Raw genomic sequence first — 24,101 nt, 5'->3', positions numbered from 1 at the left:
GGTAACAGGGGAATTATCGAATCAGGACAGCTTTCAGAAGGTAAATAGATGGATGGCCTCCAAATACGCTTTGGGGTTGGTCCGTGCCCGTGGGGCAACGTGGAAAGGAAGAGGAGTGTTAACTGCACGAGGATCCCCCGTCAAGCACCGAGAAGAAATCCTGCAGTTGCGGGAAGACGTCGGGCAACAGAGAGAAGCGGCGTTAATGCATCGCAAGGCTCCTCGGGTGGGAAAGTCCCCGATGAAGGTATGTAGTGGACTGGCAGAGCGAGCAGCTCGAGGGCAGCAGGAAAAGGTATCTTGGTATTAATCCCTTCTGTGGAGAGGGATCTGAATATCCGTTGTGGGGGGATGCGAATGCGTTTGAACAATAATCCCGTCCCTCTCAAGTGCCATTTCTAGCGATGCTGATCTGGAACTGGCAAAATCAGTGAGGGCAACAGCAAACGAGAGGGGGTGGATGGTGACCCCTACAAAAGAGGCTGTAGTTTCTCCCTGGTAGTGCTAAAATTCATTGAGAAAAAGCATCAAGAAACTCACTGGGGAGCAGAGGCTGTAATCGATGATTTAAGGGGACAAGTAGTTAGCGTGAGGATGAGCAGGCTTGCTAAATCCATTGTGGGGAGGCCTGAAATCTGTTTGAAAAATAATCCCGTCCCTCTCAAGCGCCCTCCCCTAGGAGTTGCTCGCAGAGGAAATGCCCCCGGTGATCCCTGGCAGAGAGATTTCTCTGAGCTGCCCAGACAGGGCGGATCCCGGGACCTGTGGGGACCAGGAGCCACATTTTGAGGCTGGCCAGAGGCATTGCCCTGCAGCACCGTCAAAGCAAGAGAGGTGACTCAAACCTCCTTGTAGGGAATTTGACCAAGGTTTGGAATTGCCATAGGTCTGTTGTCAGCTAGAGGTCCTCGCTTTCTGGCGGGGATTGTACAAGAGCTGAGCCGAGTCCGAGGAATAAAATGGGCCCTGCACCCGCCCTGGAGCCCCCAGAGTAGTGGGAAGGTGGAAAGGGTGAATCAAACTCTGCAGAGGGAAAAGGGTAAAATTTGTGAGGAGACTTCTTTGTGGTGGCCTCGAGCTCTTGTACTGGCTGTGCTAAGAACAAGGCTACAGCCGAGAGCTGAGACTAAGAGCAGTCTGTATGAATCAGTGTTTGGGAGGCCTTATCAAATGACCCTTTTTCCTCGAGACGTGCTGCTGGAAGGAGAAACAGAGCTAAAATCTTCTCTGCTGTTGTCGGGTAAAAGAGTGAATGACCTGGGGCGGTGCGTAACGTGTCCTGAGCCTCTCGCTTTAGATTCTCCAGGACGCCCCTTCCAGCCCGGAGACTCCGTCGACATCAAGCCGTGGGAGAGCGGAAGTTCCAGAAAGCTGGAAGGGACCCTTTCAGGTGCTGAAAACAACACGCAGCTCCAGGTCGAAGGAATCAACAGGTGGATCCGTTCCATGCGAGTCGAGTCAGCGCCGAGTTGGGAGTGGAGAACCGTCCTTGAGCCCGGGAAGCCTCTCCAGAGAAAACTGCAGAGAAGAACCAGGGACTGACATTTGAAAAGCAAGGAGGTGGGTTTTCACCCGTGTCTGCGTTTGGTGTATGGATGCAGGCGACTTTCAGAGGTTGTTTCCACAGAGGGTTAAAGGCCAGAACGGGAGGGAACTTTTAGCCAGAGGGGTGGTAAGTAAGTCCTCCTTCTGCATGGGGTCAGGAAATCGGGTAGGAGAAATGTACAGCTCTTGGATAACAGGAGTTCCCACGCCCCTCAGCTCACTTACAAACTCTGCTTTTCTGGGGCTCCTAGAGTGTGCTCTGACAGGCTTCGCCCTGCCGAGGGTCCTTGGCGCAACATTCCTTTGCGCAGACGCCTAAAGCTCCTTCAGCACCGGGCAACTGCTGTTGCTTCCAGGGATGTAGGAAGCTTCTCTGTAGGAATGGAAAATCCCTGTGCCTCTGTTGTGGGTTACCTTAGGGAGTGAAAAATTAACTCCTGGGATTTATCCTCCTTTCTCCCCGCAGAGGGAGCAGTGGCTGTGGCAGAGGTGTTCTGTGCTGGCCAGAAGGAATCGGTTGGTGGCAGTGATCAGCCAGTGACAGGTTGTTTAACTGATGAGGGAATATTTGAACGGCTCATTTTTTCTTCCCTTAGTAATAATTTTCTGTTAGGTCTTCCCAGAGCGAGTGCTGTAATTGGATTCAAGTGTACGGTCTTCTCCTTCCAGAGATCAAAGGCGCTCCTGTCCCCTCTCTGGATTTAGAAGACCTGAGAAACCTCTTTGGATCAGAGGTATCTGGAGACAGCATGTGGTGTTCTGTGTTGAACCAGACTGAATGAATATCTGCTTCAAAGCTTGTCCTGAAGGAAGCAGCTATGGTTTGTTTGTGTCAATTCTGACCTCAGCCCCCAAGAAACGCCATGGGATGAGAAGCTCTGGTGATGGATGCGCCTGCAGCCCAGAAGCCAACGGTGTCCTGGGCTGCGTCCAAAGCAGTGGGACCGGCGAGGGAGGGGATTCCAGCCCTCTGCTCCGCTCTGGTGAGACCCCACCTGGAGCCCTGTGTTCAGCTCTGGAATCCCCAACATGCCACTGACACAGAGCTGTTAGAGCGAGTCCAGATGATGGATCTGAAAAATCATAGAGAATTCCCCCCCCGTCTGGATCTGTGCTTATGGCTTCTGGAGGTCCATGGTGCATCATTGCCTTACACAGATGCCTAGAGCTTCCTTGGACGCAGGGCAACTGCTGTTGCCGAAAGGGATGTAGGAAGCTTCTCTGTTTGCAAGAACTGAAAATCCTTGTGCTTCTGATGCTGGTGACCTTAGCGAGTGGAAAATGAACTGCTGGGATTTACTCTCTTTTGTCCCCACAGAGGGAGCAGTGGCTGTGGCAGAGATGTTCTGTGCAGTGGGACCGGCGAGGGAGGGGATTCCAGCCCTCTGCTCCGCTCTGGTGAGACCCCACCTGGAGCCCTGTGTTCAGCTCTGGAATCCCCAACATGCCACTGACACAGAGCTGTTAGAGCGAGTCTGGACGAGGGCTACAAAGATGATGCGAGGGCTGGAGCAGCTCTGCTGTGAGGACAGGCTGAGAGAGTCGGGGTTGTTCAGCCTGGAGGAGAGAAGGCCCTGGGGAGACCCTAGAGCAGCTTCCAGAACTGAAAGGGGCTCTGGGAAAGCTGGGGAGGTACTCTTTACAGGGGCGTGGAGTGACAGTACAAGGGGGGATGGCTGTAAATTGGAGGGGGGACGATTTCGATTAGGCAGTAGGAAGAAATTCTTGGTGCTTTGGGTGGTGAGGCCCTGGCCCCGGTTGCCCAGGGAAGTGGTGGGTGTCCCATCCCTGGAGGTGTTCAAGGCCAGGTTGGAAGGGGTTTCGAGCCACGTGATCCAGTGGGAGGTGTCCCTGCCCTCGGCAGGGCGTGGAACTGGATTGTTCTGTGTCGGTGACTTACTGAGTGGAAAATTAACTGCTGGGATTCATCCTCTTTTGTCCCCACAGAGGGAGCAGTGGCTGTGGCAGAGATGTTCTGTGCAGTGGGACCGGCGAGGGAGGTGACTGCGGCCCTCTGCTCCGCTCTGGTGAGACCCCACCTGGAGCCCTGTGTTCAGCTCTGGAATCCCCAACGTGCCAGTGACAAAGACCTGTTAGAGCGACTCAGTCTGCTCTCCCAGGCCGAGAGGGAGGCAATATTTGAGGGCACCTCATTTCCCGCCTGTGCCGGCAGGGCTCTCTCCGCCTGGGCACATCCGAGGGATTTGTCCAGTGTGTTTGGCAGAGGCCGAGCAGGGAGGCTGTTACCTTGACTCCGGCTCAGGGCAGAAAGAATTGCTGAGCGTGGTCTGGTTTTGAGAGAAAGTAATTTTGTCTGATTTTGAGATGTGGGACAGGCTCAATATCCAGGAGGTCACTGTAACTGACTTTGTCTCCCTTGTAAGTGAGCGTTCCCTGTTGCACTCCAGAAGATCTATTTAGGGTCACTGATTTCAGGCTAGGAAAGAAATAACGTTCCAAGTGCCTTCACTGTGAGAGGCTACAGACCTTTTGTGTTTCCAGCCCAGGGCTCTCCTGCTGTCTCCAGGAGTTGTGTGAACACTGCTGACCCAGTGGTCTTGCCCGGAGGGTGTGACAGTGGTTCCTTAGGCTGCACGTTTGTTGTGGGTGAAAGCATTCCCCAGTGTCCTTTCCCAGCTGGATCCACAGCGTGGGTCAGTGTGGAGAAGGAGAAAGAATGGCAATTAAAACTTCTTCCCTTAGTCCTTCCGTGCGTCCTGTCTCTTTGACATCAAAGCGGGAGGGGAGATGAACTTTCTTATGGATGTGATACCTTGGGCATGTTTTAACTCCATGGAATTTTTAATGGATTTGCTTTGTTGTTTAGTTTTCCTTTCAGAAACGTGTTTCCAAGGAAGTCTCTCCGGAGTCAAGGCTTGGCCAGTTCCAGGGATCGAGACAAAGCAAACATTAAAGAACAGCAGTGCCCGAGTACATTCTTGGTGTCCTTTCCTAGTAGCATTGCACTCCTCGTCCCCTGCTGTTACTCCTTACCTCCTCCCCCTACAGCTCCGTGGGGTCTCAGCATCTCCGCTGCTCTTCACACACACAGAATCACACACAGAATCACCAGGTTTTATAACCAGCTGGGGAAGGGGCTGGAGAAGAGGTCTTAGGAGGAGCAGCTGAGAGAGCTGGGGTTGTTTAGCCTGGAGAAGAGGAGGCTGAGGGGAGACCTCATTGCTCTCTCCAACTACCTGAAAGGAGGTTGTAGAGAGGAGGGTGCTGGCCTCTTCTCCCAAGTGACGGGGGACAGGACGAGAGGGAATGGCCTCAAGCTCCGCCAGGGGAGATTTAGGCTGGACATTAGGAAAAAATTCTTCACAGAAAGGGTCATTGGGTGACGGAAGAAAATATGGGACAACACGCAGTGATCAATATGATCCAAGTGAAGCCATTTAATCGAAGTTCCCAACACATTTTATACCCTACTTGCTGAAGCAAGCCATTGTTTTACAAGCTGATTTGACAATTCTCCATTTGCAACAAGTAATCATTAGTTACAATACATTATTATGTTTTCCCATGAGAAATAGCTGTGTGAGCATTTCAGTCTACAAATTGATAGACTACAAAGTAACAAGTCAAGGACTACCGAGGAAAGCTTCCCCTGAGAAATGAGAGGCGTCTAGGGTAGAACGACTCTCTATTGTTGCAAAGAGAAACCTTGAAGGGAGTGTGTCATTTACAGCAGCTGCTGCTTCTGCAAAGTTAGCTTTAATTCCGGTGCAAAAGCTGTGAGGCCTTATGCTAAGGTGCCTTTGTTTCATTTAGCATAAGCTGCTCAGTGCTGGGGGTGCTCATTAAACGTCCTCTGGTTCGTAACCATCCATCAATTGGGCACTGGAACAGGCTGCCCAGGGAGGGGGTTGAGTCCCCTTCCCTGGAGGGGTTTAAGGCGCGGGTGGATGAGGTGCTAAGGGACATGGTTTAGTGTTTGATAGGAATGGTTGGACTCGATGATCCAGTGGGTCTCTTCCAACCTGGTTATTCTATGATTCTATGATTCTATGACTGGTACGTGAGGATGCCCCTGGAGCTCAGATGCTCGTGTGAGCAGAGAGACGCGAAGGGGGGGATTTTTTCCACTTCCCAGCCACTTGTGAGTGGCCTGGTTTGCGCGGTGCCCTTGCTGTGAAAAAGCCGGCAAGCACTCGCAGAGAGAGTATTATGGGAGCTCCGAGTGTTGAGGAGGCGACTCCAGGGAGCCGAGGGGCTGGTTAAATACAACGTGAGCCGGATTCCCCCTTGTCAGCTCGGTGGGAGCTGGTTCAATGGATCGCTTCTCACGCTTCGGATGCCCCTCAGCTGAGCTCTTGTCCTGCCGCACCCCCAGCGGAAGCGGGAGCAGCACAGCCTCCCTTCCCTCCAGAGAGCTGATGGACCTTGCAGGGAAGTGCCAAGCCATGAAGGCTGCCCCTTCCTCCTCTTCCCTTTCCTCTCAGCTCAGAACTAGGGACAAAATCCTTGGTTACCTGTGTGCGTTTGTGTGTGAGTGAAATCTCACGCCCGGGGCTGCACACGGGACCCAGCTTGTTCCCCTGTCCCAGGAGAACCTGCCTGTACACTGAGCCCCTTCCCGTTTCCAGGCTCACCCTGCGCCGTCCTCCTGCCTGTTTGGTTTGAGGACGGGGACGTTTATGTCTGTCCTTCCTGCGGAGGTGATGGATTGAAAGACGAGGCTCTAGGGTGTCAAGGTGCATCTGGCCCTGTGAAGGGGAAGGGATGACACCCATGTTCCCTCAGCCACTGCTCCTTACGCTCTATATTTTTCCCTTTCCAAAAAACCAGAGGCTTCTGGAACCATGCGCAACCCGCTTCACGTCACACGCCTGGGCTGCCTTCCCTCCTGCGTCCAGACCAGGACCCGCTGGTGGCTGCCAGTAGCCCAGCTCCACTCCGATTGACCAGAGGCGGCGTGGGCCCCGTTTCTGGGACAGCTCTCAGGAATTGCCTCTCCTGCTCTGGACAACAGGGGAGGGTTTCGCATGCAAAACTGCAAAGGAACATACGTGGGCTTTAATTAAGAGGCTGCTTCTGTGATGGGAAAAGGCATTAGAAGCCACTGGCCCTAAGAGGGAGCAAAGCCCTCCCGTCTCCTGTGTAGCTGTGCCTGCTTGGAGGGCACCAGCATGTGAGCTTCGGTTCCGCACGAGGAAGGGGAGTGACGCAGCTGGAGGGATCTCAGTAACCACCTTACCAGGCCCTCTGGCTTTGCCAGGAAGGAGATGCCCACGTCGGAAAACGATGGCTCTCTCATACTCCCGCACTACCTGCACGGGAAACAAAAGCTGGATGCGCTGCAAAGGGAGGGTTTCAGCAGGTGTGAGCTGCCGGAGTTACCTGTCCCTGTGTCCCTTTACCCCCGCAGAGGACCTGACACAGAACTGCTGGCTGGCCTTGTGTGTGAGCAGAGAAGGAGCAGCCACGAGACACCCAGGATTTGGGAGAGCAGCCCATGTTAGAGGGGCCTGGGCTTTCCCAGGATGAGGCCAGCGTTCTGCTTCCTCAGAGCCTGGCCAAACTCAAACATCCTGAGCTAAAATTTTGCGTGCTGGTTGTTTGCCTCCGAGGGAACCGTGTGTGCATGTGCTCACCCCTGTGAGATCCGAGGGATGACACTGACACCCTTGTTGAGGGCAAGATTCACGTGAAATTTCCCCAGAAGTGGGAACCAAAATATGCCTACTTGTAGCCACGCTAGAAATGTGAGAAAAGGGGGAAAAGAGGGCAAATCCATCGGTACCTGAGAGACCAAACTCTCTTAACATTTTACATTCAAAACCTATTTACCTGCTGCTGAAGTGCCACTCTCTCTGGGCTGGGTGTGCTGAAGGCGATGTTTGAAAGTGAACAGACCTGCAAGCTGTTCAGCAAAAGAGAAACCTAAGCCCTTGCCTGCTGATAATTCAGCAGGAGTATTTGAGAGGTAGCGGAAGATCCCTGTGCAGCCCTTTGTTGCAGCAATGTGCGAGGAAGGAAAGTCAAAATTAACGATGGGTTGAAGAAGTGTAAATAGAACCTTAGACCCAGAAAAAGCTTTATGCTCACGTCCAAAACGTGCCGAACCAGTGAGTTACGTCCACATCAGACACCGACTACTAAGCCTGGGGAGGCCCCATGACCATTCTCACCTTCATGCAGAACCAGACAGAAACGGGGAAGGTCATTATGATGAACAGGAAAGACAAGATGGTCAGAAGCCACTCACAGATGCCCAGACCTGGAGACTTTACTCCTAGGGAGAAATACAAAAGGACTGTGTTAGCAGAGGCCAGCTCCCAAAATACCGACAGCCTGACAAGCGCCCGGGCCCGTCAGCTTCAGTGTTGGCCTTTGCCTAAACCCGGCGCGTGTGAACCATTTGCTCTCCCTGGAGCTGGCTCAGGTGAGCAGGAGCTGCCAGGATGCACCGACAGGTTTCGTCCCCGCTTTACTGCCAGAAATGGAGCCGTGCTTCCCCGTGGGGCCTCGACTGGAGAGCAGCCTTCAGACTGAAGACCTGCAGCCACCAAGCGGTGTCCAAGGGTTTGGAAGGAGCAATTTGTTGGCTGACCTGGGAGCCCAGAAGTTCGTCGGGAGAGGTGAGCTAAGGGCAAAGAGAAAGATGGCGAATAGGAAGTTGATTTCAACGTGCACAGCCTGAAGCGCCCTTCCCTGTCAGAGGATCTCAGGCCCTTTGGAACAGGAGTTCAGTCGCATCCCAGCTCCCTGATGCGGTGGGACCGAGCCGCTGGTGCTACTGAAATCTCCCTGCGCCCTCCAGCGGTCACACCGAGGCGTGGGGGCTGACTGGGGTGCTCGGGTCAAAATGACCTTCCCCATCTCCCCAAAGCCAGGACGGGGCGTCTTGACCTGGCTGACCTTTGTTGTGAGGGAAAACCTGCAGGTATGGCCTGGAAATAGATTCCTTCTGGGGTACCTAGACCCAGAGGGCGGACCAGCAGTGAAGTTAGCGTCCCTGCACGTCTCCCACTTAGATCTTCTCGAGCTCTTCCCTTCTTGCCCCTTTGCCTTTGGAGCTCTCTGCAGAGCCAGCAGGTCTGGAGGGAGGTTCACATGCCAAGAACCTGCGTGATCACTCTAGCTCTACAGCACCAGGAGGCTGTGAGGCTGGCTGGGGTCTCCCGTGTCTCACCCCAAGGAAAACTGTGTCTGTGCCAGGTGGGTGCGATGGCACTCACCGTGCGGAGTTATTCTGTGGCCGTACAGGGTCAAAGAGCCCACAGCTTTCCAGCCCTTCCCCTTCCATAATCCATACCTCCCTCTTGCTGCTCACTGTCCAGCAATGCCATTGCCTCCGTTTCATTCTTTGAGGATTTACACTATTCTTTGCCTAAAACTAGTATATATACCCACTGCTTTTGTAAAGCGTGAGGCCTTTTTCTAGAAGGGCATCCAACTCAGCGCCGAATTGTAAACCAAAAATGTTATTGCCTTTGCCTCAAAGACTTGATCCTTTTCAAGGTTTTACCAGTGAATGAGCGTTTCCCACTTGGGACACAGGGGGGACTCCCCATGCCTGGGATTAGGGATGCAGGGAGCTGTGTGAGGGGGACAGGGGGGACTCCCCATGCCTGGGATTAGGGATGCAGGGAGCTGTGTGAGGGGGACAGGGGGGACTCCCCATGCCTGGGATTAGGGATGCAGGGAGCTGTGCGAGGGGCAAGGGGGCACGTGGAGCCCAGCGGGGAAGCACAGCTGGTGCTTTTTGGCCCTCGGGCTCTGCCTTTCCCCCCTCAGAAGGGGGGCTCAGGTGCCACTGACCCGCAGGGGCTGCTCCAACAGGGGAAAATTCCCGCCTCCTCCTCCCCCACCCCGCCATTTTCCCGCCAGGAGGCGGCGGCTCCGCCCTCGCGGAGGAGGAGGAGAAGGAGGGAATTAGGGGCCCAGGGAGCTCTGGGGTGAGTAGGGGAGCGCTTGGGGGTACAGGGAAGGTTCTTCATGGTCTGTGAGGGGCGAGGGTGCCTTCCTGGAATTAAGGATGCATGGAGTTCTGTGGGGGGCAAGGGAGCACGTAGGACAGAGCAAGGAGACCCCACGCCTGGGATTAAGGGCAGGGGGGGTCTCTCTGGGGGGCAGAGAATCCCCATGCCCGGGTTTAGGGGTGCAGGGAGCTCTGTGAGGGGCAAGGGAGCGCTTGGGGCTGGAATTAGGGATGCAGGGAGCTGTGTGAGGGGTACAGGGGGGACTCCTCATGCCTGGGATTAGGGATGCAGGGAGCTGTGTGAGGGGTACAGGGGGGACTCCCCATGCCTGGGATTAGGGATGCAGGGAGCTCTGCGAGGGGCAAGGGGGCACGTAGGACAGAGCAAGGAGACCCCACGCCTGGAAGAAGGAGGTGAGGTCGCTGCTTATTACCGATAAAGAGGGTTTAACCCCAGCACAGCTGGAGAGGGGAGTACATGGCCATGATGGGCAAACCTCTCCCTCTACGTGACCTGGGCTTCCAATCCACCTTGGAGCTGGTGGCAAAAATGCCTGACGTTGTCAGAATCTGTCCTCAGGAGAAAGGCACGTTTATCCTCAAAGGTGAGGTTTTATTTCCGTAAAAGTGGAGGAGTTGTTTGGAACCTCGTACTGGTATGAAGCGATGCTCTAAAACCAGGAGGTGCAGAATGAATTGCCAGAGCTGTAGGTCATGTATCTCTGTCACTCTTTTTCTCATATAGCTCTGTTTAATTTTTTTGCCGTTGATGTTTTTTGCTGTGTCTTAATCTGCCTTTTTGTACCTTTCTCCTCCTTCCTCCTGGAAAATAACAGAGGCTTCCAGTTCTTTTTGTACATTTTGCACTCTGCTCTTGGTTTAGAAACTGCAGTAACGTTTCTATAGGAAGTTCAGTCTGTATCAAAGAACTTTTATCATTTTCCCAACAAAACTTGCAGCAGATGAGTTTCCTTTTGTGATCCTGTATCCAAGAATTGGACCCGCCTTTCTGCTTGGATCTGGATTTCTAGGGATGAGGGTGCAGGTTGGTTCTTGGCTGTTTCATCTGGTTCATTTCAGTTCACAAAGGGAGAGTAAAAGTTACCCTGTTGGAAATGCGATCTAGCGTGATTGGTTTTGAAAGACACGCCTGCTTCTGAAGAGGGTGGGGAGAATAGGAAAGAGGAGGACCTTTGCTTGTATAAAGCTTTCAGTAGTTTGCTGTCTTGGTAATCTCATAATTTCTTTCTTTCTTTCTTTGGTAGCCATTGCAGATGACACCACCAAAGGTATTGCAAAACTGGTTGCCAGGCAGGAGGAAAGTGTTAAGTCACGAAAGAATGATGCCGTGAAGGCACGTGCTGCTTTTCCCTCTAGGAACACAAAGTGTCTCCCTCGCAGCCAGCGACTGGGAAGGCTGAGCTGCAGGATCTGCTGAGTTCCTCACCACTTCTGCTCAGGAACTTTGAGAGGGCCTATCGCAGACGCTTTGGCCGGCCGTTCCAGTATAGGCGATATGGATTTGTCTCTGTATTTCAAGTCCTTGAAAGTGTGTCCGATATCATTGTTGTTGAGCAGACAAAAGCAGGTTCCTTGCTGACCCTGAGGAAGTAGCTGGAAGGTGAGACAGCGAAGGAAGAGGTGCCGCACGGTGGGGCACGCAAAGAGGTGCCAGAAGGTGAGGGAGGGTATTATTTAACTGAAAGTATGTAGCTGCCAAGCAGCTGTGTTTCAAGTGATGTTGCTGCCTTTCCAGTAGCTGTCGTAGTCCTGGTTTCCCTAGGCTTTAGCGCAGAAGGGCTGCGAGGTACTGTAGAAGCAGCTGTTACAAGGGTGTTGTTGTGGTAGCAGAGAGCTTAACTGGAAGTTTTCTACGGTTTGCCACTGTTTTTCAGTGCGAGGTGAAAGAAGGGATGTTAAGGCCCTTTCTGAATGCGTGTATAGGACTGGAATTTCTAGTAATTCCAGGCAACAGGTAATAAAACTAGAAGGATCTCTGGCACGTCGGCTCCGCAGGCTGGTAAAGCCTTCCAGATGCGCTTTTTGAGGCTGAAGCACTAATCTGAAAGGCATAGCTATACTGCTTCTCTGAAGAAGAGCCTGTAGATATCCTCAGCGTTCCCCTAACAACTATGAGAGAAAGCAGAGGATTGCATAAGGTTCCTGCCAAATGCCTGACTTTTCTTAGCATCATTCTAGGAATTTATTTAGCCCTTGTCATGCTTGCAAGAGCAAGTGTGTTTTATTTTGCTTGAATTTATTAGTACGGCGAAGGATGCCTCTCAAGCAAATCCCTGTGACTGTGGGTGCTACAAGAGATGAGGAAAATGGCACTAGTACTTGTACGCTTTCATGGCCAGGTGTATTCTCCTTCTGCTTAATATGTAAATAAAGAATAACAACTAAACTCTCTTTACAGCTGCACCTGCAATTGAGATGCCTCCTTTGGAACCCATCCGTGATGCCAAGTGGTTTCACCTGCCGGCAGAAGAGAAGTCAGAGCCGGTGGAAGGACAAGCACTAGATATGAGTGATGTCCTCAAACAAGTAAGTGGCAGGATGAGTGATCTGTAGCTTTGTCATGTCTTCGTCCAGGGGGTGATAATTTTTTTCACTGCTTTTGTTTTTGCTTGGTTTGTATTGTTGATGCACTGTTGCTTCCAAAAAAAAATTGTACCTAGTTTAGATGAGGCTGGAGGTGACCAGAGTCATACTGACCTGATATATAACTCTATGTGCCCTCCAGCCTAGGTCTTTTTCTTGTCTCTTTCTGGTCTTGAGATCTCTGTTGGAGATCGTCCAAAGCCAGTAAAGCATAATCTTGTTCCCCAATAAGAGTGGAGACAATTCTTTTTGTGTTCTTAATAGCCTTCTTCTGAGAGTAGCTGTGTGGCATTTCCCCTGCTGCAGTAGCATGGGTTTAAGTGTCTAGCAGCTACGTGGCAGAGCTGAGGAATGGTCCTTGGAGACCTCAGTCCTGTCGTTGCCACTCTGCTCTTTGGTTGGACTTGAAAGTTTTGTTGCTGTTGTTGTGGTTTAGCAATGTATTTTTAGAAAGGGATGGAGAAGTACAGAGGCTCTGACCTGCCAGACCTGCTTGGGAGAATTTCTTTGTGCCCCCTCTATTTTTTTTTCCTCTTTTGAGCATCTTTAGGCCTTTGTTTTCTCAGGAAAGTTCTCCTGCTGCGAATTATTTCCTCTGCCAAGCTCATCTGGTGGTTCTACACAACTGTACAGTTGGAGTACCTAGACAGGGAAAGGGTTGCAGGGATTCTTTCTGAATTTGGTGTGCTGTTCACTTAATGAACTTGAAAGCTTAGGGCTACGAGTCGGACTTTCTGCGGTGTTTCAAGAAACATACCCTTTAGAAAACTTTGGCAGGCTCTTCTGATAAGACCTTGTCGTCTGGTGGGATGAAGTCCGTGGGGAATTTCCCTAGATCAAACAAAGTCTGCTTGTGGGAAGGGTAGAAAAGGGAGAGAGATGGTCCACGTAGCCCCATTTTTTTCTTGTTATGTGTCGCAAAGGGAATCTGTTTAAAGATTCTAGCAGGGCGAGTCTTGGAACGTGTTTGTACAACTCGTGTTTGCCGTGAAGCACCAGTTTTGCTGGTTTGTTTTAAAAGTGCCCTAGAGAGGAGGAAAGTGAGCTGGAATGTGTTTGGGTAGGCAGTGAACCAAGATTTCAAGATGCTGCAAAGTCGAGGGGAAAGATGCGACCTGATTCCTGGCCTGCTGTAAGGTATGGAAGTATCTGGTGATGAGACGCCAATAGCGGAAGCGTTGTAAGGGACAAATGAGGGACAAGGGCCGAGTCAATCTGCTCGGCCCCGAGAAGGGTCAAATATATAGAGCTGCTGCTCTTGGCAGCTTTTTCTTGCCGTGCCGAGCAGAAGGAAAGTTGTCATCCACACCACTCTTGGCAGCTGCCGCTCTGGCTTAAGGCAAGGAGTTAGCCAGTCTTACGAGCCGTGCCTCTTCTAGGGCTAGTTTTACAGTGTGTTCGGTTGTTTACCTTTTTCTTATAATTTTCTTGCTATTTTGTGAAGGTGTTTTTTAAGTAGACATTTCTACGTCTTTCAAAGAAGTGTCTGTTGTCTCTGCCAACGTGTGAACTACGTGATAAACATCACGTGTGCCCGTAACAGTCTGACACGAGGAGCTTTCATGGAGCAAACCTGTCCCTTGGCAATATCACTGTTGACTGGCACTTCTGGGAGGAAATCCATGAAATGTAAGGGGATTTTAGAGGTGCTGCTGCTGCTCAGGCAAGAATTCCCTCAGGTACTCTTTAACTCAAAAATGTTAACTGCCTGGTTAACTCAATGTTTTAGTCAAAGTTTTTAACAAAAAGAATTCAAGGGTGTTCTTCCTCGCTCAGTCTGCAGGAGAGACTCTAATCTGCTTTTTTAAAAAACGGTTCGAAGGGCTAGTATTGTCTCTCGGTTGACTGTAGCCGTGTAAGCAGTGGGGTGTGCTGGAAGACAAATTTCCTGTAAGTTGTCTGGTGTGTGATGCAGTGGTAACTCGTAGCATATTCACAATGAGTAAAACTGGAATAGTTTTGACTTCTGGACGCTGGAGGAGTGCTGTTTGTTGGCACAAACCGAATCTCTGGAGGCAGTGAAAGTAGCTGATGTCTGATTAAGGTTTCCATGCACGCTGGTTCAAGTGGAATAAAGTTTACAGCAGCTAAAGAATGATGCAAAATTGCAAGCTGTGCCAAGAACTGATGTACAAATTTGCCTAGAATGAGAAAAGAATAGGATTTGTAGCGTTTGTATGTTTTTATCTTTTGGGAAATAGCTCTGGTGTGTGTGAGATGCATTTGTGCCTTCTGTGTCTTGAATTGTTTTCAGATAGTTTTTCTACTTCAGTCATGTGCTCTTTCATGGGGACAGAAGATAGAAACAGCATCTTTGGGGTAAAATCCAACAAGCAGGTGGGTTTTTTTGGTGTGAGTTTTTGATTTTTTTTTTTTCTCTTTATCAGTAGCCATTCAATATCTTTGTCTAAATACCTAACGTGTCATCGGTTCCTCTTCTTTATTCCTTGAAGGAATATGAGGAAGGTATTTTTGTTGCACCCCTCTTTACACTGGAGGGAGGAAAGAGAGAAGGAAGGTGGAGGGTGTGAAAATAGGTGTTAGGATCCCAGGGACAGTTTTAATCCGAGTTTGCGCTATTTGTTGGGATTCTCTGATCTTCAGTAATTCATGGGTTCCCAGGAAAGCAGAACTACTTTTTTACCTTAATGCAGAGGCCAGTTATGTGTGTTCAGGGCGTAGCAAGACTTCTGAGCGCTACTTTCCTCTTGTCCCTTTGTAGTGTCAAGATTTAGATTTGAAGCTGTCAATCTTCAATCTGGCAACGACTCCAGAAATTCCCCCTGATGCTGTTCAGGACAGAAGCCTTTGCAGTTTCCCACCATTGGAGCGCTTGTGTTTGGTGGGAGTCTTTGTGGAATGTATAATCTCTCCTAGCCGGTTCTACATCCAAGCGTGCCACGCAGAAACATCCGATAAACTCCAGGATATGATGTTTGAGATGAGGTGAGGATGTGCTATGCTGATTCTGTGCTATTACCTGGGTATTTGCACTGAGGGAACAGGGCACCCGGCTGTTTGTTACCGTCACTACAGGCTTGACTTCTGGATATGGAGATGCCAGTGCCGTACTAAATCACATAATCATAATGCTTCCGCATTCCTTTTATCTAGCAAGCAGTAAGTATCGCTAATAGTTTGGCTGTGTCCTAGACGGTCTTAAACTTTAAAAGCCTGGAAAAGTTGTGGAAAGGAACTTGAGGGTTCTGTATTGTTGACATTGCTATTGCTGATGTGCTTGGTTAAGGCTTTTACTTCCATCTCCAGCACTTACCAAAAGCAGCAGGTAATAAGCGTTAGTCATATCTATATTTGAAAGCAAAACCCCATCAGTGGGTTTGTCTGTCAGGTACGTTGTGCGTTTGGGACTCTTCCACTACGCTGCAGTTGCTGTTAGTCGTGTGCCAAAGTAAATACTGGATGTCCGTGGGGCAAACGTGTGATCGCAGGCTGCAGACAGGTACTGTGTGTGTAAGCCAGGACTCCGGAACCTGGCTCGTAAGAAGCCCTGTGCCAAGTCAGGGTAATGTTAAAAGTGAACGACTAGAATGGCTGTATTTAGTCGCTGATTAGCGCCCATTAGTTAACTTTTTGTTGGACCCCAAGAATACAATTTAAATGTTAAAAGTTTAGGTTTGTGTATTTATTGTCACTTGGTTTAAGTAGAACAGAAACATAAACTATCTATTAGAACAACTCCTGAAAATCGGTCTCGTGGAGGCTTTGAGAAATGAGGATTCTTCTGAACCCTGAAGTGTATTTCTGTTTATCCATCTCCTGCGTCCTACCAAGCACAGTTTTTCATTGTGATCTCTGGCAGACACTGTTACTTGAGTAAACTTGTTTCTGATCGTTCTGTCATGCCTGAGTCTTCAGTACGTCCTGGACAGCTTTGCTGTGTAACGGTCTCAAAATGGTGGTACCGCGTTATCATCCACCGCGTGATCAATGACCAAGAAGCAGAGGTGTTCTACGCAGATTACGGAAACCTGGGAATCGTCCGAAGGTTTGCCTGGAAATGGTTCTCAGGATTAGCTGTTCCATCGCCTTCCCAGGGATGAGGGTGAGGCTGCTGGGCCTGTCACTCTCCAGGAAGACGTCCCACCACGCGGGTTTCCTAGAAAGTGTCTATTTGGATTTTTTTTTTCCCGTAGCAGTGCCTTGCAGGTACTTCCTTGCTTACATGTTAATGCGTGAGGTGACGTTAAGAACAAGATCTGCGGTGCAGATCACTCCAAGCCCTTTGCTTATCATCGCTGTGGGCTAAACCCTTTCCTCTTCCTTTATTCACTCTTGCCCCTTTCTGTCCCTTTCGAGCAAGCTCCCTAATCCTCTTCCCTGAGTTTTGTGAATGGAGGTAAACATCTCTTGAACAGACATCCTCCCAGTTGGGAGCATTTGTGGTGTCAGAGGTACTCGTTCTCCTCTGTAATTCAGTACCTTCCCCATATTTGCTTCTGCCCTCTCATTTGCCTCTATTCATGCCTGGCCGTAGGCATTCTGTGTTTCAAAAGTGATTTTTCTCTGTCCATAACTTTCTTATCAAAAGAGGTTATGAGGAGAGGATGCTTGGGCAAGGGAAGGCGTAAGGGACCAGTTGTTATTGCTATTTCTGCTGTGCCCCTTCTCTGGCTACGGAGTGTTTTCCAAAGCTGCTGTCGGGCTTTATTCGTAAGCACAAAATGCGATATGTGCCTCTCTATTCCTAAGCTGATCTTAAAACCCAGAAGAGGAGGAAGTTCTGGCATTTGTCATCTCTTCCTGTGTGACGCAGCCACTAAGGACGATATCTACTTCCACGCTGTCTTGAGCAGTAGGGGATGTGCTGACATCTGTGGGAAGAACGTTCCTTCCCAGGTCAGGAGGGAGGCGTGTGCTTCTGACAGGAAAGGCAGGGAAAGGATTGGTTGGGTGCCTGTAGTGGAGAGATCTTTACCTTGAAGCAAGTAGTTTTGTGAAGAGCAAAACCGGTATTCCCTGCTTCCCTGCAATTTACTGTTTTGGGGCTGTATCCCACGGTGTCTATGGTGACGGCTTTCTTTTTGGTTAAGGTGGAATTCGATGATACAGCAGAGATGTTCTGGTTTAGCAGAACAAACTCTTTTCATCCTGACTTCTAAGAGTGGATTAGAAGGTTTCGGTACGGATTTTTAAAGTGGATTAGCTTGTTAATATTGCCGAAAAGGAAAATAGATGTTCTGAACATGAGGCCAAGCTGGGATGGAATTGAGGAGTTGTATTTGTAACTTTTCTAAACATTGTTAAATCCGGTAGGTTTTGTTAGTCATAAGTTGAGGCCTCCGAGTCATCCAGACCATGAGAGCAAGTCCATTAGATGTTACTGTCTGGCTTCAAGTAGCGCTGCATAGAATCGTAGAATTGCCAGGTTGGATGGTAGAGTCCAACCATTCCTATCTGCCGCTAAACCGTGTCCCTGAGCGCCTTGTCTGCCTGTCTTTTAAACACCTCCAGGGACAGTGACTCAACCACCTCCCTGGGCAGCCTCTACCAGTGCCCGATGACCCTTTCTGTGAAATTTTTTTTGTCTGATATCCAGTCTGATATCCATTTTTTCTGCTAGCCAGTGGCACGGGCAGTTGAGTGAGGAACAGGGTAGTTAAATAAATAATTTTGGCCTTTCCTGCTCTAGGCCCCGGAGATTGGTTGTGCCGTTAAACTGAATTATAGATATGGTCTTGGCTTACAAAGTCTCTTTCTTTGCTAGTGACATGTATAGTGCTGGACGGTGTAACCAGGGTAGATTGCATGTTGTGCCTTGAGCAGAGATTGAAGCTGTGAGCCAGCACAGAGAGCATTTATGATTTAGGCCCATCAGTGTTGCCTGAATGTCTCAGCTCCGTTTCAGCAAGAAGTCTGTGGATACGAAAACCTTTAGAAAGGTGCTGCAACAGTTTTGTATCTCAGCAGAAAGTCAGGCTTTGCAGCCCGGAGTGCTCGTATCTGTTGTTTCGTTTAGTAGATGCAGAATGCGTATTTTGGCAGGATTAAATCCAATAATTGTCTTTTTGCGTGTGTGTGTTCCATTTAGCGGGTAGGGGGCTATTGCTGGGTGATTTTATTGCTGGAGGGAGTTGATTTTCTTAGTAAGACAATTTCTCCAAGAATTCAGAGCTCACTTGTGGGTGGTGTGCTTCTTTGTAAAACCCATTAGAATTCTTTTTATTCTTTATGGTGGTGACAACTTACTTTTCTTGACTCAGCTGTTGGGGTTTTATTTGTTCGTAGGGATTTGAGGAAGTGAATCCTTCAGCCTTGTATCTTGAGCCCAGCAGAAAGCAGGAGAATGCTGAACCCGTGGAGCCACACCTTCGCTTGCAGCAGGAATCTTTGAACGTAAATAGTGACATAGCAAGCTCGAAGCTGGATGAGGATGAACTGTGGGAACAGGTGAGAGTTTGGCTGCGGTGTGACTATCGTTCAGTGGAATTGGCTCCAGGGATCAGTAGATGTGTTGGCTTAGTCCTATGCAGTGTCTTGTGGAGTGGTTTTTTTTCCTTTGCTTTTATAAAAAGCAAGCAGAACCGTGACGTAACAACAATTACACGTGGACCATAAATACGTCCGTCGCTGCTTGACCTCTGATCCCTTTGCAGACGTCAGGGAGTCTGTGCTCAGTGAGTTCTCCAACCTTCCATACGCACCATCGTTTTTGAGTTAGAGGGAGAATGGACTCCAAGAACTCAGACCAGTACCAGATCCCTGAGATCAGTTTGACTTAGCACTTTCCTAGTTTGCACCCCAGGAGCCAAGAGGTGGTGTGGTCTCCTCTAGTGTCTCTGGGGTTTGGCAAAGGATGTGTAATAACTCGGGGTGTCATTTACGTGTGGGAAAGGACCAGAAGAACTAGTGATGTCTTGTTTGCCTTAAGGGTCTTGCTCATTTTAAACTTCTCCGAAAGGAATCCATTTGCAGTCTTGGTTGTTACAGGGGTTAAAGTTGTACACGACTGGAGTTTTTTTTAAAAGTTAACTCTAAAAGCGACCGATACCCAGGTCTGGATACTGCTGTACGCCTTTGATTTCAGAGCAGGTTGAAGAGAGGAGCCCTTTGCTATTATTTAATGGATGAAAAAGAATGATGAACAGAGGGGTTAAGCAGGGAGTAAAATCCAGGTCTTGAGTGCAGTCTAGCACGGTACCGTTAGAAACACCAGGGGTATTGTTTTACAGGTCAGTCTCTCTACTTTTGTGTGATTTAAATTGTAGTTTTTTCATGACACATTTTACTACTGACGCCAAGTAACTGTCAGCTGTTGAAGTGTTCAGCAGTGGGCCGGCTCCAGGGCTGTTTTTCTGACATTCCTCTGAAACGTAAAAACGTAAGAGTTACTGTAATGTCGGTAACTTGTAAAGCGGTCATTTTAGCCAGGTTTTATTTTAGCCAACTGTGTGTCTGGGCTAGGGAAACTATAAGCTGCACGTGTTGGATATTGGTGGGCTTGCACTGTCAATACATCATCTGAACTGAAGGTCCCAAACATCGTCTTTATGTGGGAGAAATGAATGTGACCGAGACTCTGCAAATCTGAGTTTATTGTGATTTTTATGGTAAAATCTGGTTAAGTGCAGCAAGATCCATGTGTGTAAATGTCAGACAGAGCTGGCAATTTGGAGACTAGAGGAATGTAAGTGCCTTCAGGTTTTCTTCTGTGTTGAAGGGTCTTAGAATCCTTTTCCACGAACAGTAATCCTCTCTTTTCTGCTATTCTGTTTAGTTGCTCGAAACGATTCCTCTCCTCCTCGGTGCATCACTGATGTCACCATCGGTATCAGCTCTAATAATTGCTCAAAGTGTTTAGAACTGGGATGAAATACGTCTGACTCTTGGTACTGCTCGGCTAGCGTTTTCTGGGAACTCCTCTTTGGCAGTGGGGAACTCCCTTTGTGTTGTCCAATCTTAGATTTGCCTTGTCAGGATTAACTCGACCCCCTCCTCTGCCCTTAAGTGCGAAATGGCTGGACGCTGAGTTGTCTCAGCTGTGCTGTGTGAAGGCACTTCTCCATGGTGAAATTCCTCAGAAGGCAGCAAGCAATAACCAGAAAAGATTGCTCAGATAAAGCTGTCCTTTCCAGGTGGTAAGTTTTCCTGTGGAGTACAGAAATGAAAGTGGGAGTCAGTAGCTTTCCTTGCTTTGTCCGTCTCCTTGGCAGTGGCACCTCTCTGCTGAGGAGGAGTTAGAGGGGGATGTGTGGCCAGCTTTGGATGAAGCCAGTGTCCAAAGCACAACGGACCGAGACCCTGAACCTGCCCAGGAGGATACAAAAGAAAGTCCTCCAGAGCTCATCACAGAGGCTAAGGTGAGAGCCCTGAGCAGAGCTATTGCAGTTGAGGAGGGTTATTCTTGGTTTTAGGTTGTGTGAATTGCTTTGACCTGTGGTTTTTGTTTTGTTTTTTTTAAAGTGTCTGGCATGGCCTCGGGGCTGTGTTTTCCTCCTTGCTGTTGTTTCTGGGTGCTCGACTAGTGCTCTGCTGGTGCATTGAGGTGTGGTGGGCAGCAGACTACTCTTCTTTCTCTTTCATGCACAGTCCTGAGGGTTACTGGGAGTCATTGTGGGGTTTTCCTGGATCACTCAGAGGTCCCCCCTGGGTTAGGGGGATGGGTTTGAGAGCGTGGCATTTTGGGCTGTGCTTTGAGGCATTGTGTGGCACCAGTAACACAACTTTACTGCTTAAATAGTGGTTAATGATAATGGTAATGAGTCTGGCCGGGCCTGCAGCATGGCCTTTGGCCTGCGCTCTCCTTTGGGTTCAGCAGGGAGCCGGCGTCACTCAGGGTTTGTCGAGTCACAGAAGGTGTTATAGAGCTGGAAATGGGAGTGTGCCTGCAAGGTTTTGGATATCCGCAGCTCCTTACCCATCTGGAGATTGAGAGTGACTGAGACAAAGCGCTTTGTAGAAGGCCGAGGGGGAAGTTGGCTCTCAGATAGTCTAAAGCAGAGCTGGAAGAACTGGTGGCGCTGGGAGATGTTACCTGAAGGGGATGGAGGGAAAGCAAGCTGGAAAGGGACCTTGAGAGAAGGAGAGAGGAGGGAAAACCTCTCCTAGGAAGCGTGGGGAGAAAGTACAATGAGGTGAGATGAGAAGTAGGCAGATGAGCAGATAGCAATAGGGTCCTTGTGAGCTGACTTAAGTACTTCCCCACAAGTATTAAACGGCGAGTTCCAAAGCATAGGGATTTGCTAACTGGAGCAGAGAAGGCCTGGCTACTCCCTGCTCCTCACGACACTCTCTAGGGTACCTGCTCTCATCTGCCTCTTGTGTGCTAACAGACGTTTTTAGCGTCCACCCTTGCACCCTGTCTGTTTCTGCTTTGCTGTGGAGCGGCAGTGATGCTGCCTGTCCCAGTGAGGATAGCATGGGTGGCAAGAGGAGGTGATAGTCATCTTTTACATCTGTTTGGTTCTTTTTTTTTTTTTTTAAACTCTTGTCCTAGCAGTTTTTATTTTTACTGCATGTCAGGTGGGGATTTTACAGTGGGCTGGTGGGTATCGAGCAGAGTCCGGTTGGTTAATTGGATTCACCTCTCACCCAAGTTATTCTGTATGGGTGTCCTATCAGCACAGAATTTCTGCTGCCCAGCCGTGTAGCTCTCCGTGCTGCTTCAGGAGCACCTTGTGGTCCCCTGGGGAGGCCAGTTTATGTTGTTTAAATCCTTTTTTTTTTGTGAAAACAATTGTTTTGTTGTGGGCTAATCCTCTGAACACACTTCCACCCAAGTGTGAAGCAGCTTTGAATGGCGATTCACCCCTTGTGAGGATGGATGGCTCTCTTCTGCTGCCTTGACAACAGAAGAAGCCTAGAGAGCAAGTGCCGGATTTTTGAACAGCCGTACTTGGGCAAGGGGAATAGTTGCTTATCTGTTGTTTCGCTATTTTTCTCGTCCGGGCTGCGTTAACAAATACAAACGTTGGCTGTATTACCTGTCTGTGGCCGAAAGGTGGGTAATCGTCCCTGGAACTTGCTTAATTTGAGCAAAAATGCAGAGCGACGGCCTCTGACTGTGTTCCCGCTCCCTTGCAGAAACTCCCTCTGCTGCCATAATTTGTTCTGCGTGGGGCTGCCGAGAGGTGAGCCAGCTGTTCGCTCTTTGCTAAGACATGGTGATTTGTATCTTGTGCTAACGTGTCCCTCTTTCCAGCTTGCTGTGCAGGAGAGCTGCCCTTTGGCCAAAGTTGTTAGTAATTACTGGTGTTTTGTTTTTAAATTATCCAGTTGCTCTCCTTCCAATTGAGAGAGGATACAGACCAGGGCAGCCGATGAAGCGAATGTACTAATCATGCCTTCTCATGAGTTTTTGATATACCTTTGCAGACACTTCCCTCTCTTGAAGAGTCCTCAATACCAGTTGTCTTCTTCAAGTCGGTGGAAGACATTTATACCTACTCCAGGCAACCAAGAGGAATGAGCCAAGATGACCCTGATCAGACAGAAAGATTTCCCAACGAGGCCCAACGTCTTGCTCTGCATCCCGCTGTTCTACTTATGGCAGCGCCATTTATGCTGGACGACCATAACAGTACGAATAGATTTGTCAGTAAACTTTGAACACAGCAGAAAACTGAGCAGCCTGTAACTGTGCTGCGACTCTTGCAGTCGCTGTTGGGCATCTTGGGACTAGTGCTGCTGTTTTGCTAGAACAGGTGGAAACGTTGGTGTTCCTGTGGGGTGGAGATACGACGATAGTAAATAACCAGGTGCAATGCATCGGTTTGGTCTTTCGTGGGAACAAGTGCATTGAGGGTTATTTCTCTGATTTTTGCTGTCTTTTCTAGACTTCAGGCTGTTTTCGTGCAGAAGTCTGTTTCTCCATGCTAGCCCATGTTCATTTCATACTGAATCTCTGACTGCCAGAGGTAAGGGACAAAAGCAGTTTTTTAACTTTGTAAGGTCCCTGTGTGGGTGTTCGTCTTCCAAATGATGAAAGGATCCACCAACCTGTATGAGCTTTGCCCATTTTACAAGGCCAGTTGACTTGCCAAAGGCGGCGCCTGTTCTTTGTGCCTCGGAACGGATCTGTCTGCGCTCTCTGTGGAGTGGAGGCCCGGTTCTCTGGGCAGGAGCTACTCAATTCACATGTGACTTCCCCCCTCGGGGAAACGGATGGGAAATCAGATGTGAATTGAGTAGCAGCACTGGGAGGAGAGGGAGAGAGGCTCTCAGATTATACTGCGTTGGGCTCACCGAAGAGATGTGCAGTAGAAAGCCCTCTCGCCGTGACCCGGTAAGGTCTAGGCAAAAGGGACATCAGTCTAAAGTGGAGCTCTGAGAGTTGCCATTGTTGATGCCGTCTTTCTTTTCTGTGTTCCTCCTTATGCAGGGAAAGAGGAAGTGAGGAACAGACTTGCCCAGAAGTGCCGAGGTTGGCCTGTGCGGTGCCAGCGGGCTGTGTGACCAAGCGCCGTCTCTGAAACTGCTTGTCCCTCCTGTCACGCTAGCTGCCTTGTTCCCAGCTGCTCGCTTAGCCACTTGCGGTTCCTACTTGCAGTGGTTCCCCAGCCTGAGAAAGAACTTGAGAAGAGGGGAAGAAGGCTGAGCAACTGCCAAGGAAGGCTGCCTGGAGTAGCAAAAGCCACCGGTATGACCACGCTGTTATTTTCTTTGTTCAGAAGTGTTTAATGTTTCAGGAAAACAGTTTGATTTGGTACTGATTTATTGCTCTTGGTTGTTGTTCTGAAGCACTGCATTAGAGTGTGACGTTGTGCTATATATCTTCTAAGTTTAGGAGAGGGAAGTGGACTACCTATCCCTCACTCCCTCAGCGCACAAGCAGTTTTGACGTTGTGTGGGGAAATGGTTTTTTGATTTTTGACTTCACGGATGCTCCACACGCTCCTTGCTCTTAGGAGAGGTGGTTGTATCCCAGCTGTGGCCTCAGTCCGTGGTGATGCTGAGAACTTGCCAAAGGAAATCTCCTTCCCCGAGAGAAGGATGCTCTGAATTGTTGATGGATCGGGATGCCACACCTACGAAGCATCGGGAATCCCGTGGTACAGATATTGAATGA

General features: G+C 49.5%; 1 protein-coding gene across 1 annotated transcript; it reads left to right on the top strand.

Annotated features, from left to right (window-relative positions):
* Positions 1-7,665: 7,665 nt before the first annotated feature.
* On the top strand, positions 7,666-24,101 carry LOC138723317 (tudor domain-containing protein 5-like). The gene is given in 15 exon segments (XM_069862265.1): positions 7,666-7,933; positions 7,989-8,129; positions 9,382-9,449; positions 9,881-9,943; positions 9,945-10,077; positions 10,738-10,869; positions 10,872-11,150; positions 11,892-12,019; positions 14,799-15,022; positions 15,897-16,082; positions 16,804-16,933; positions 18,323-18,490; positions 20,248-20,394; positions 22,409-22,613; positions 23,941-24,101. Coding segments are annotated over 15 exon segments (2,433 nt in total).

Source organism: Phaenicophaeus curvirostris, chromosome 8 (genome assembly GCF_032191515.1).
Source record: "Phaenicophaeus curvirostris isolate KB17595 chromosome 8, BPBGC_Pcur_1.0, whole genome shotgun sequence".
NCBI lineage: Eukaryota > Metazoa > Chordata > Aves > Cuculiformes > Cuculidae > Phaenicophaeus > Phaenicophaeus curvirostris.
This window is presented reverse-complemented; position numbering and strand designations above follow the sequence as displayed.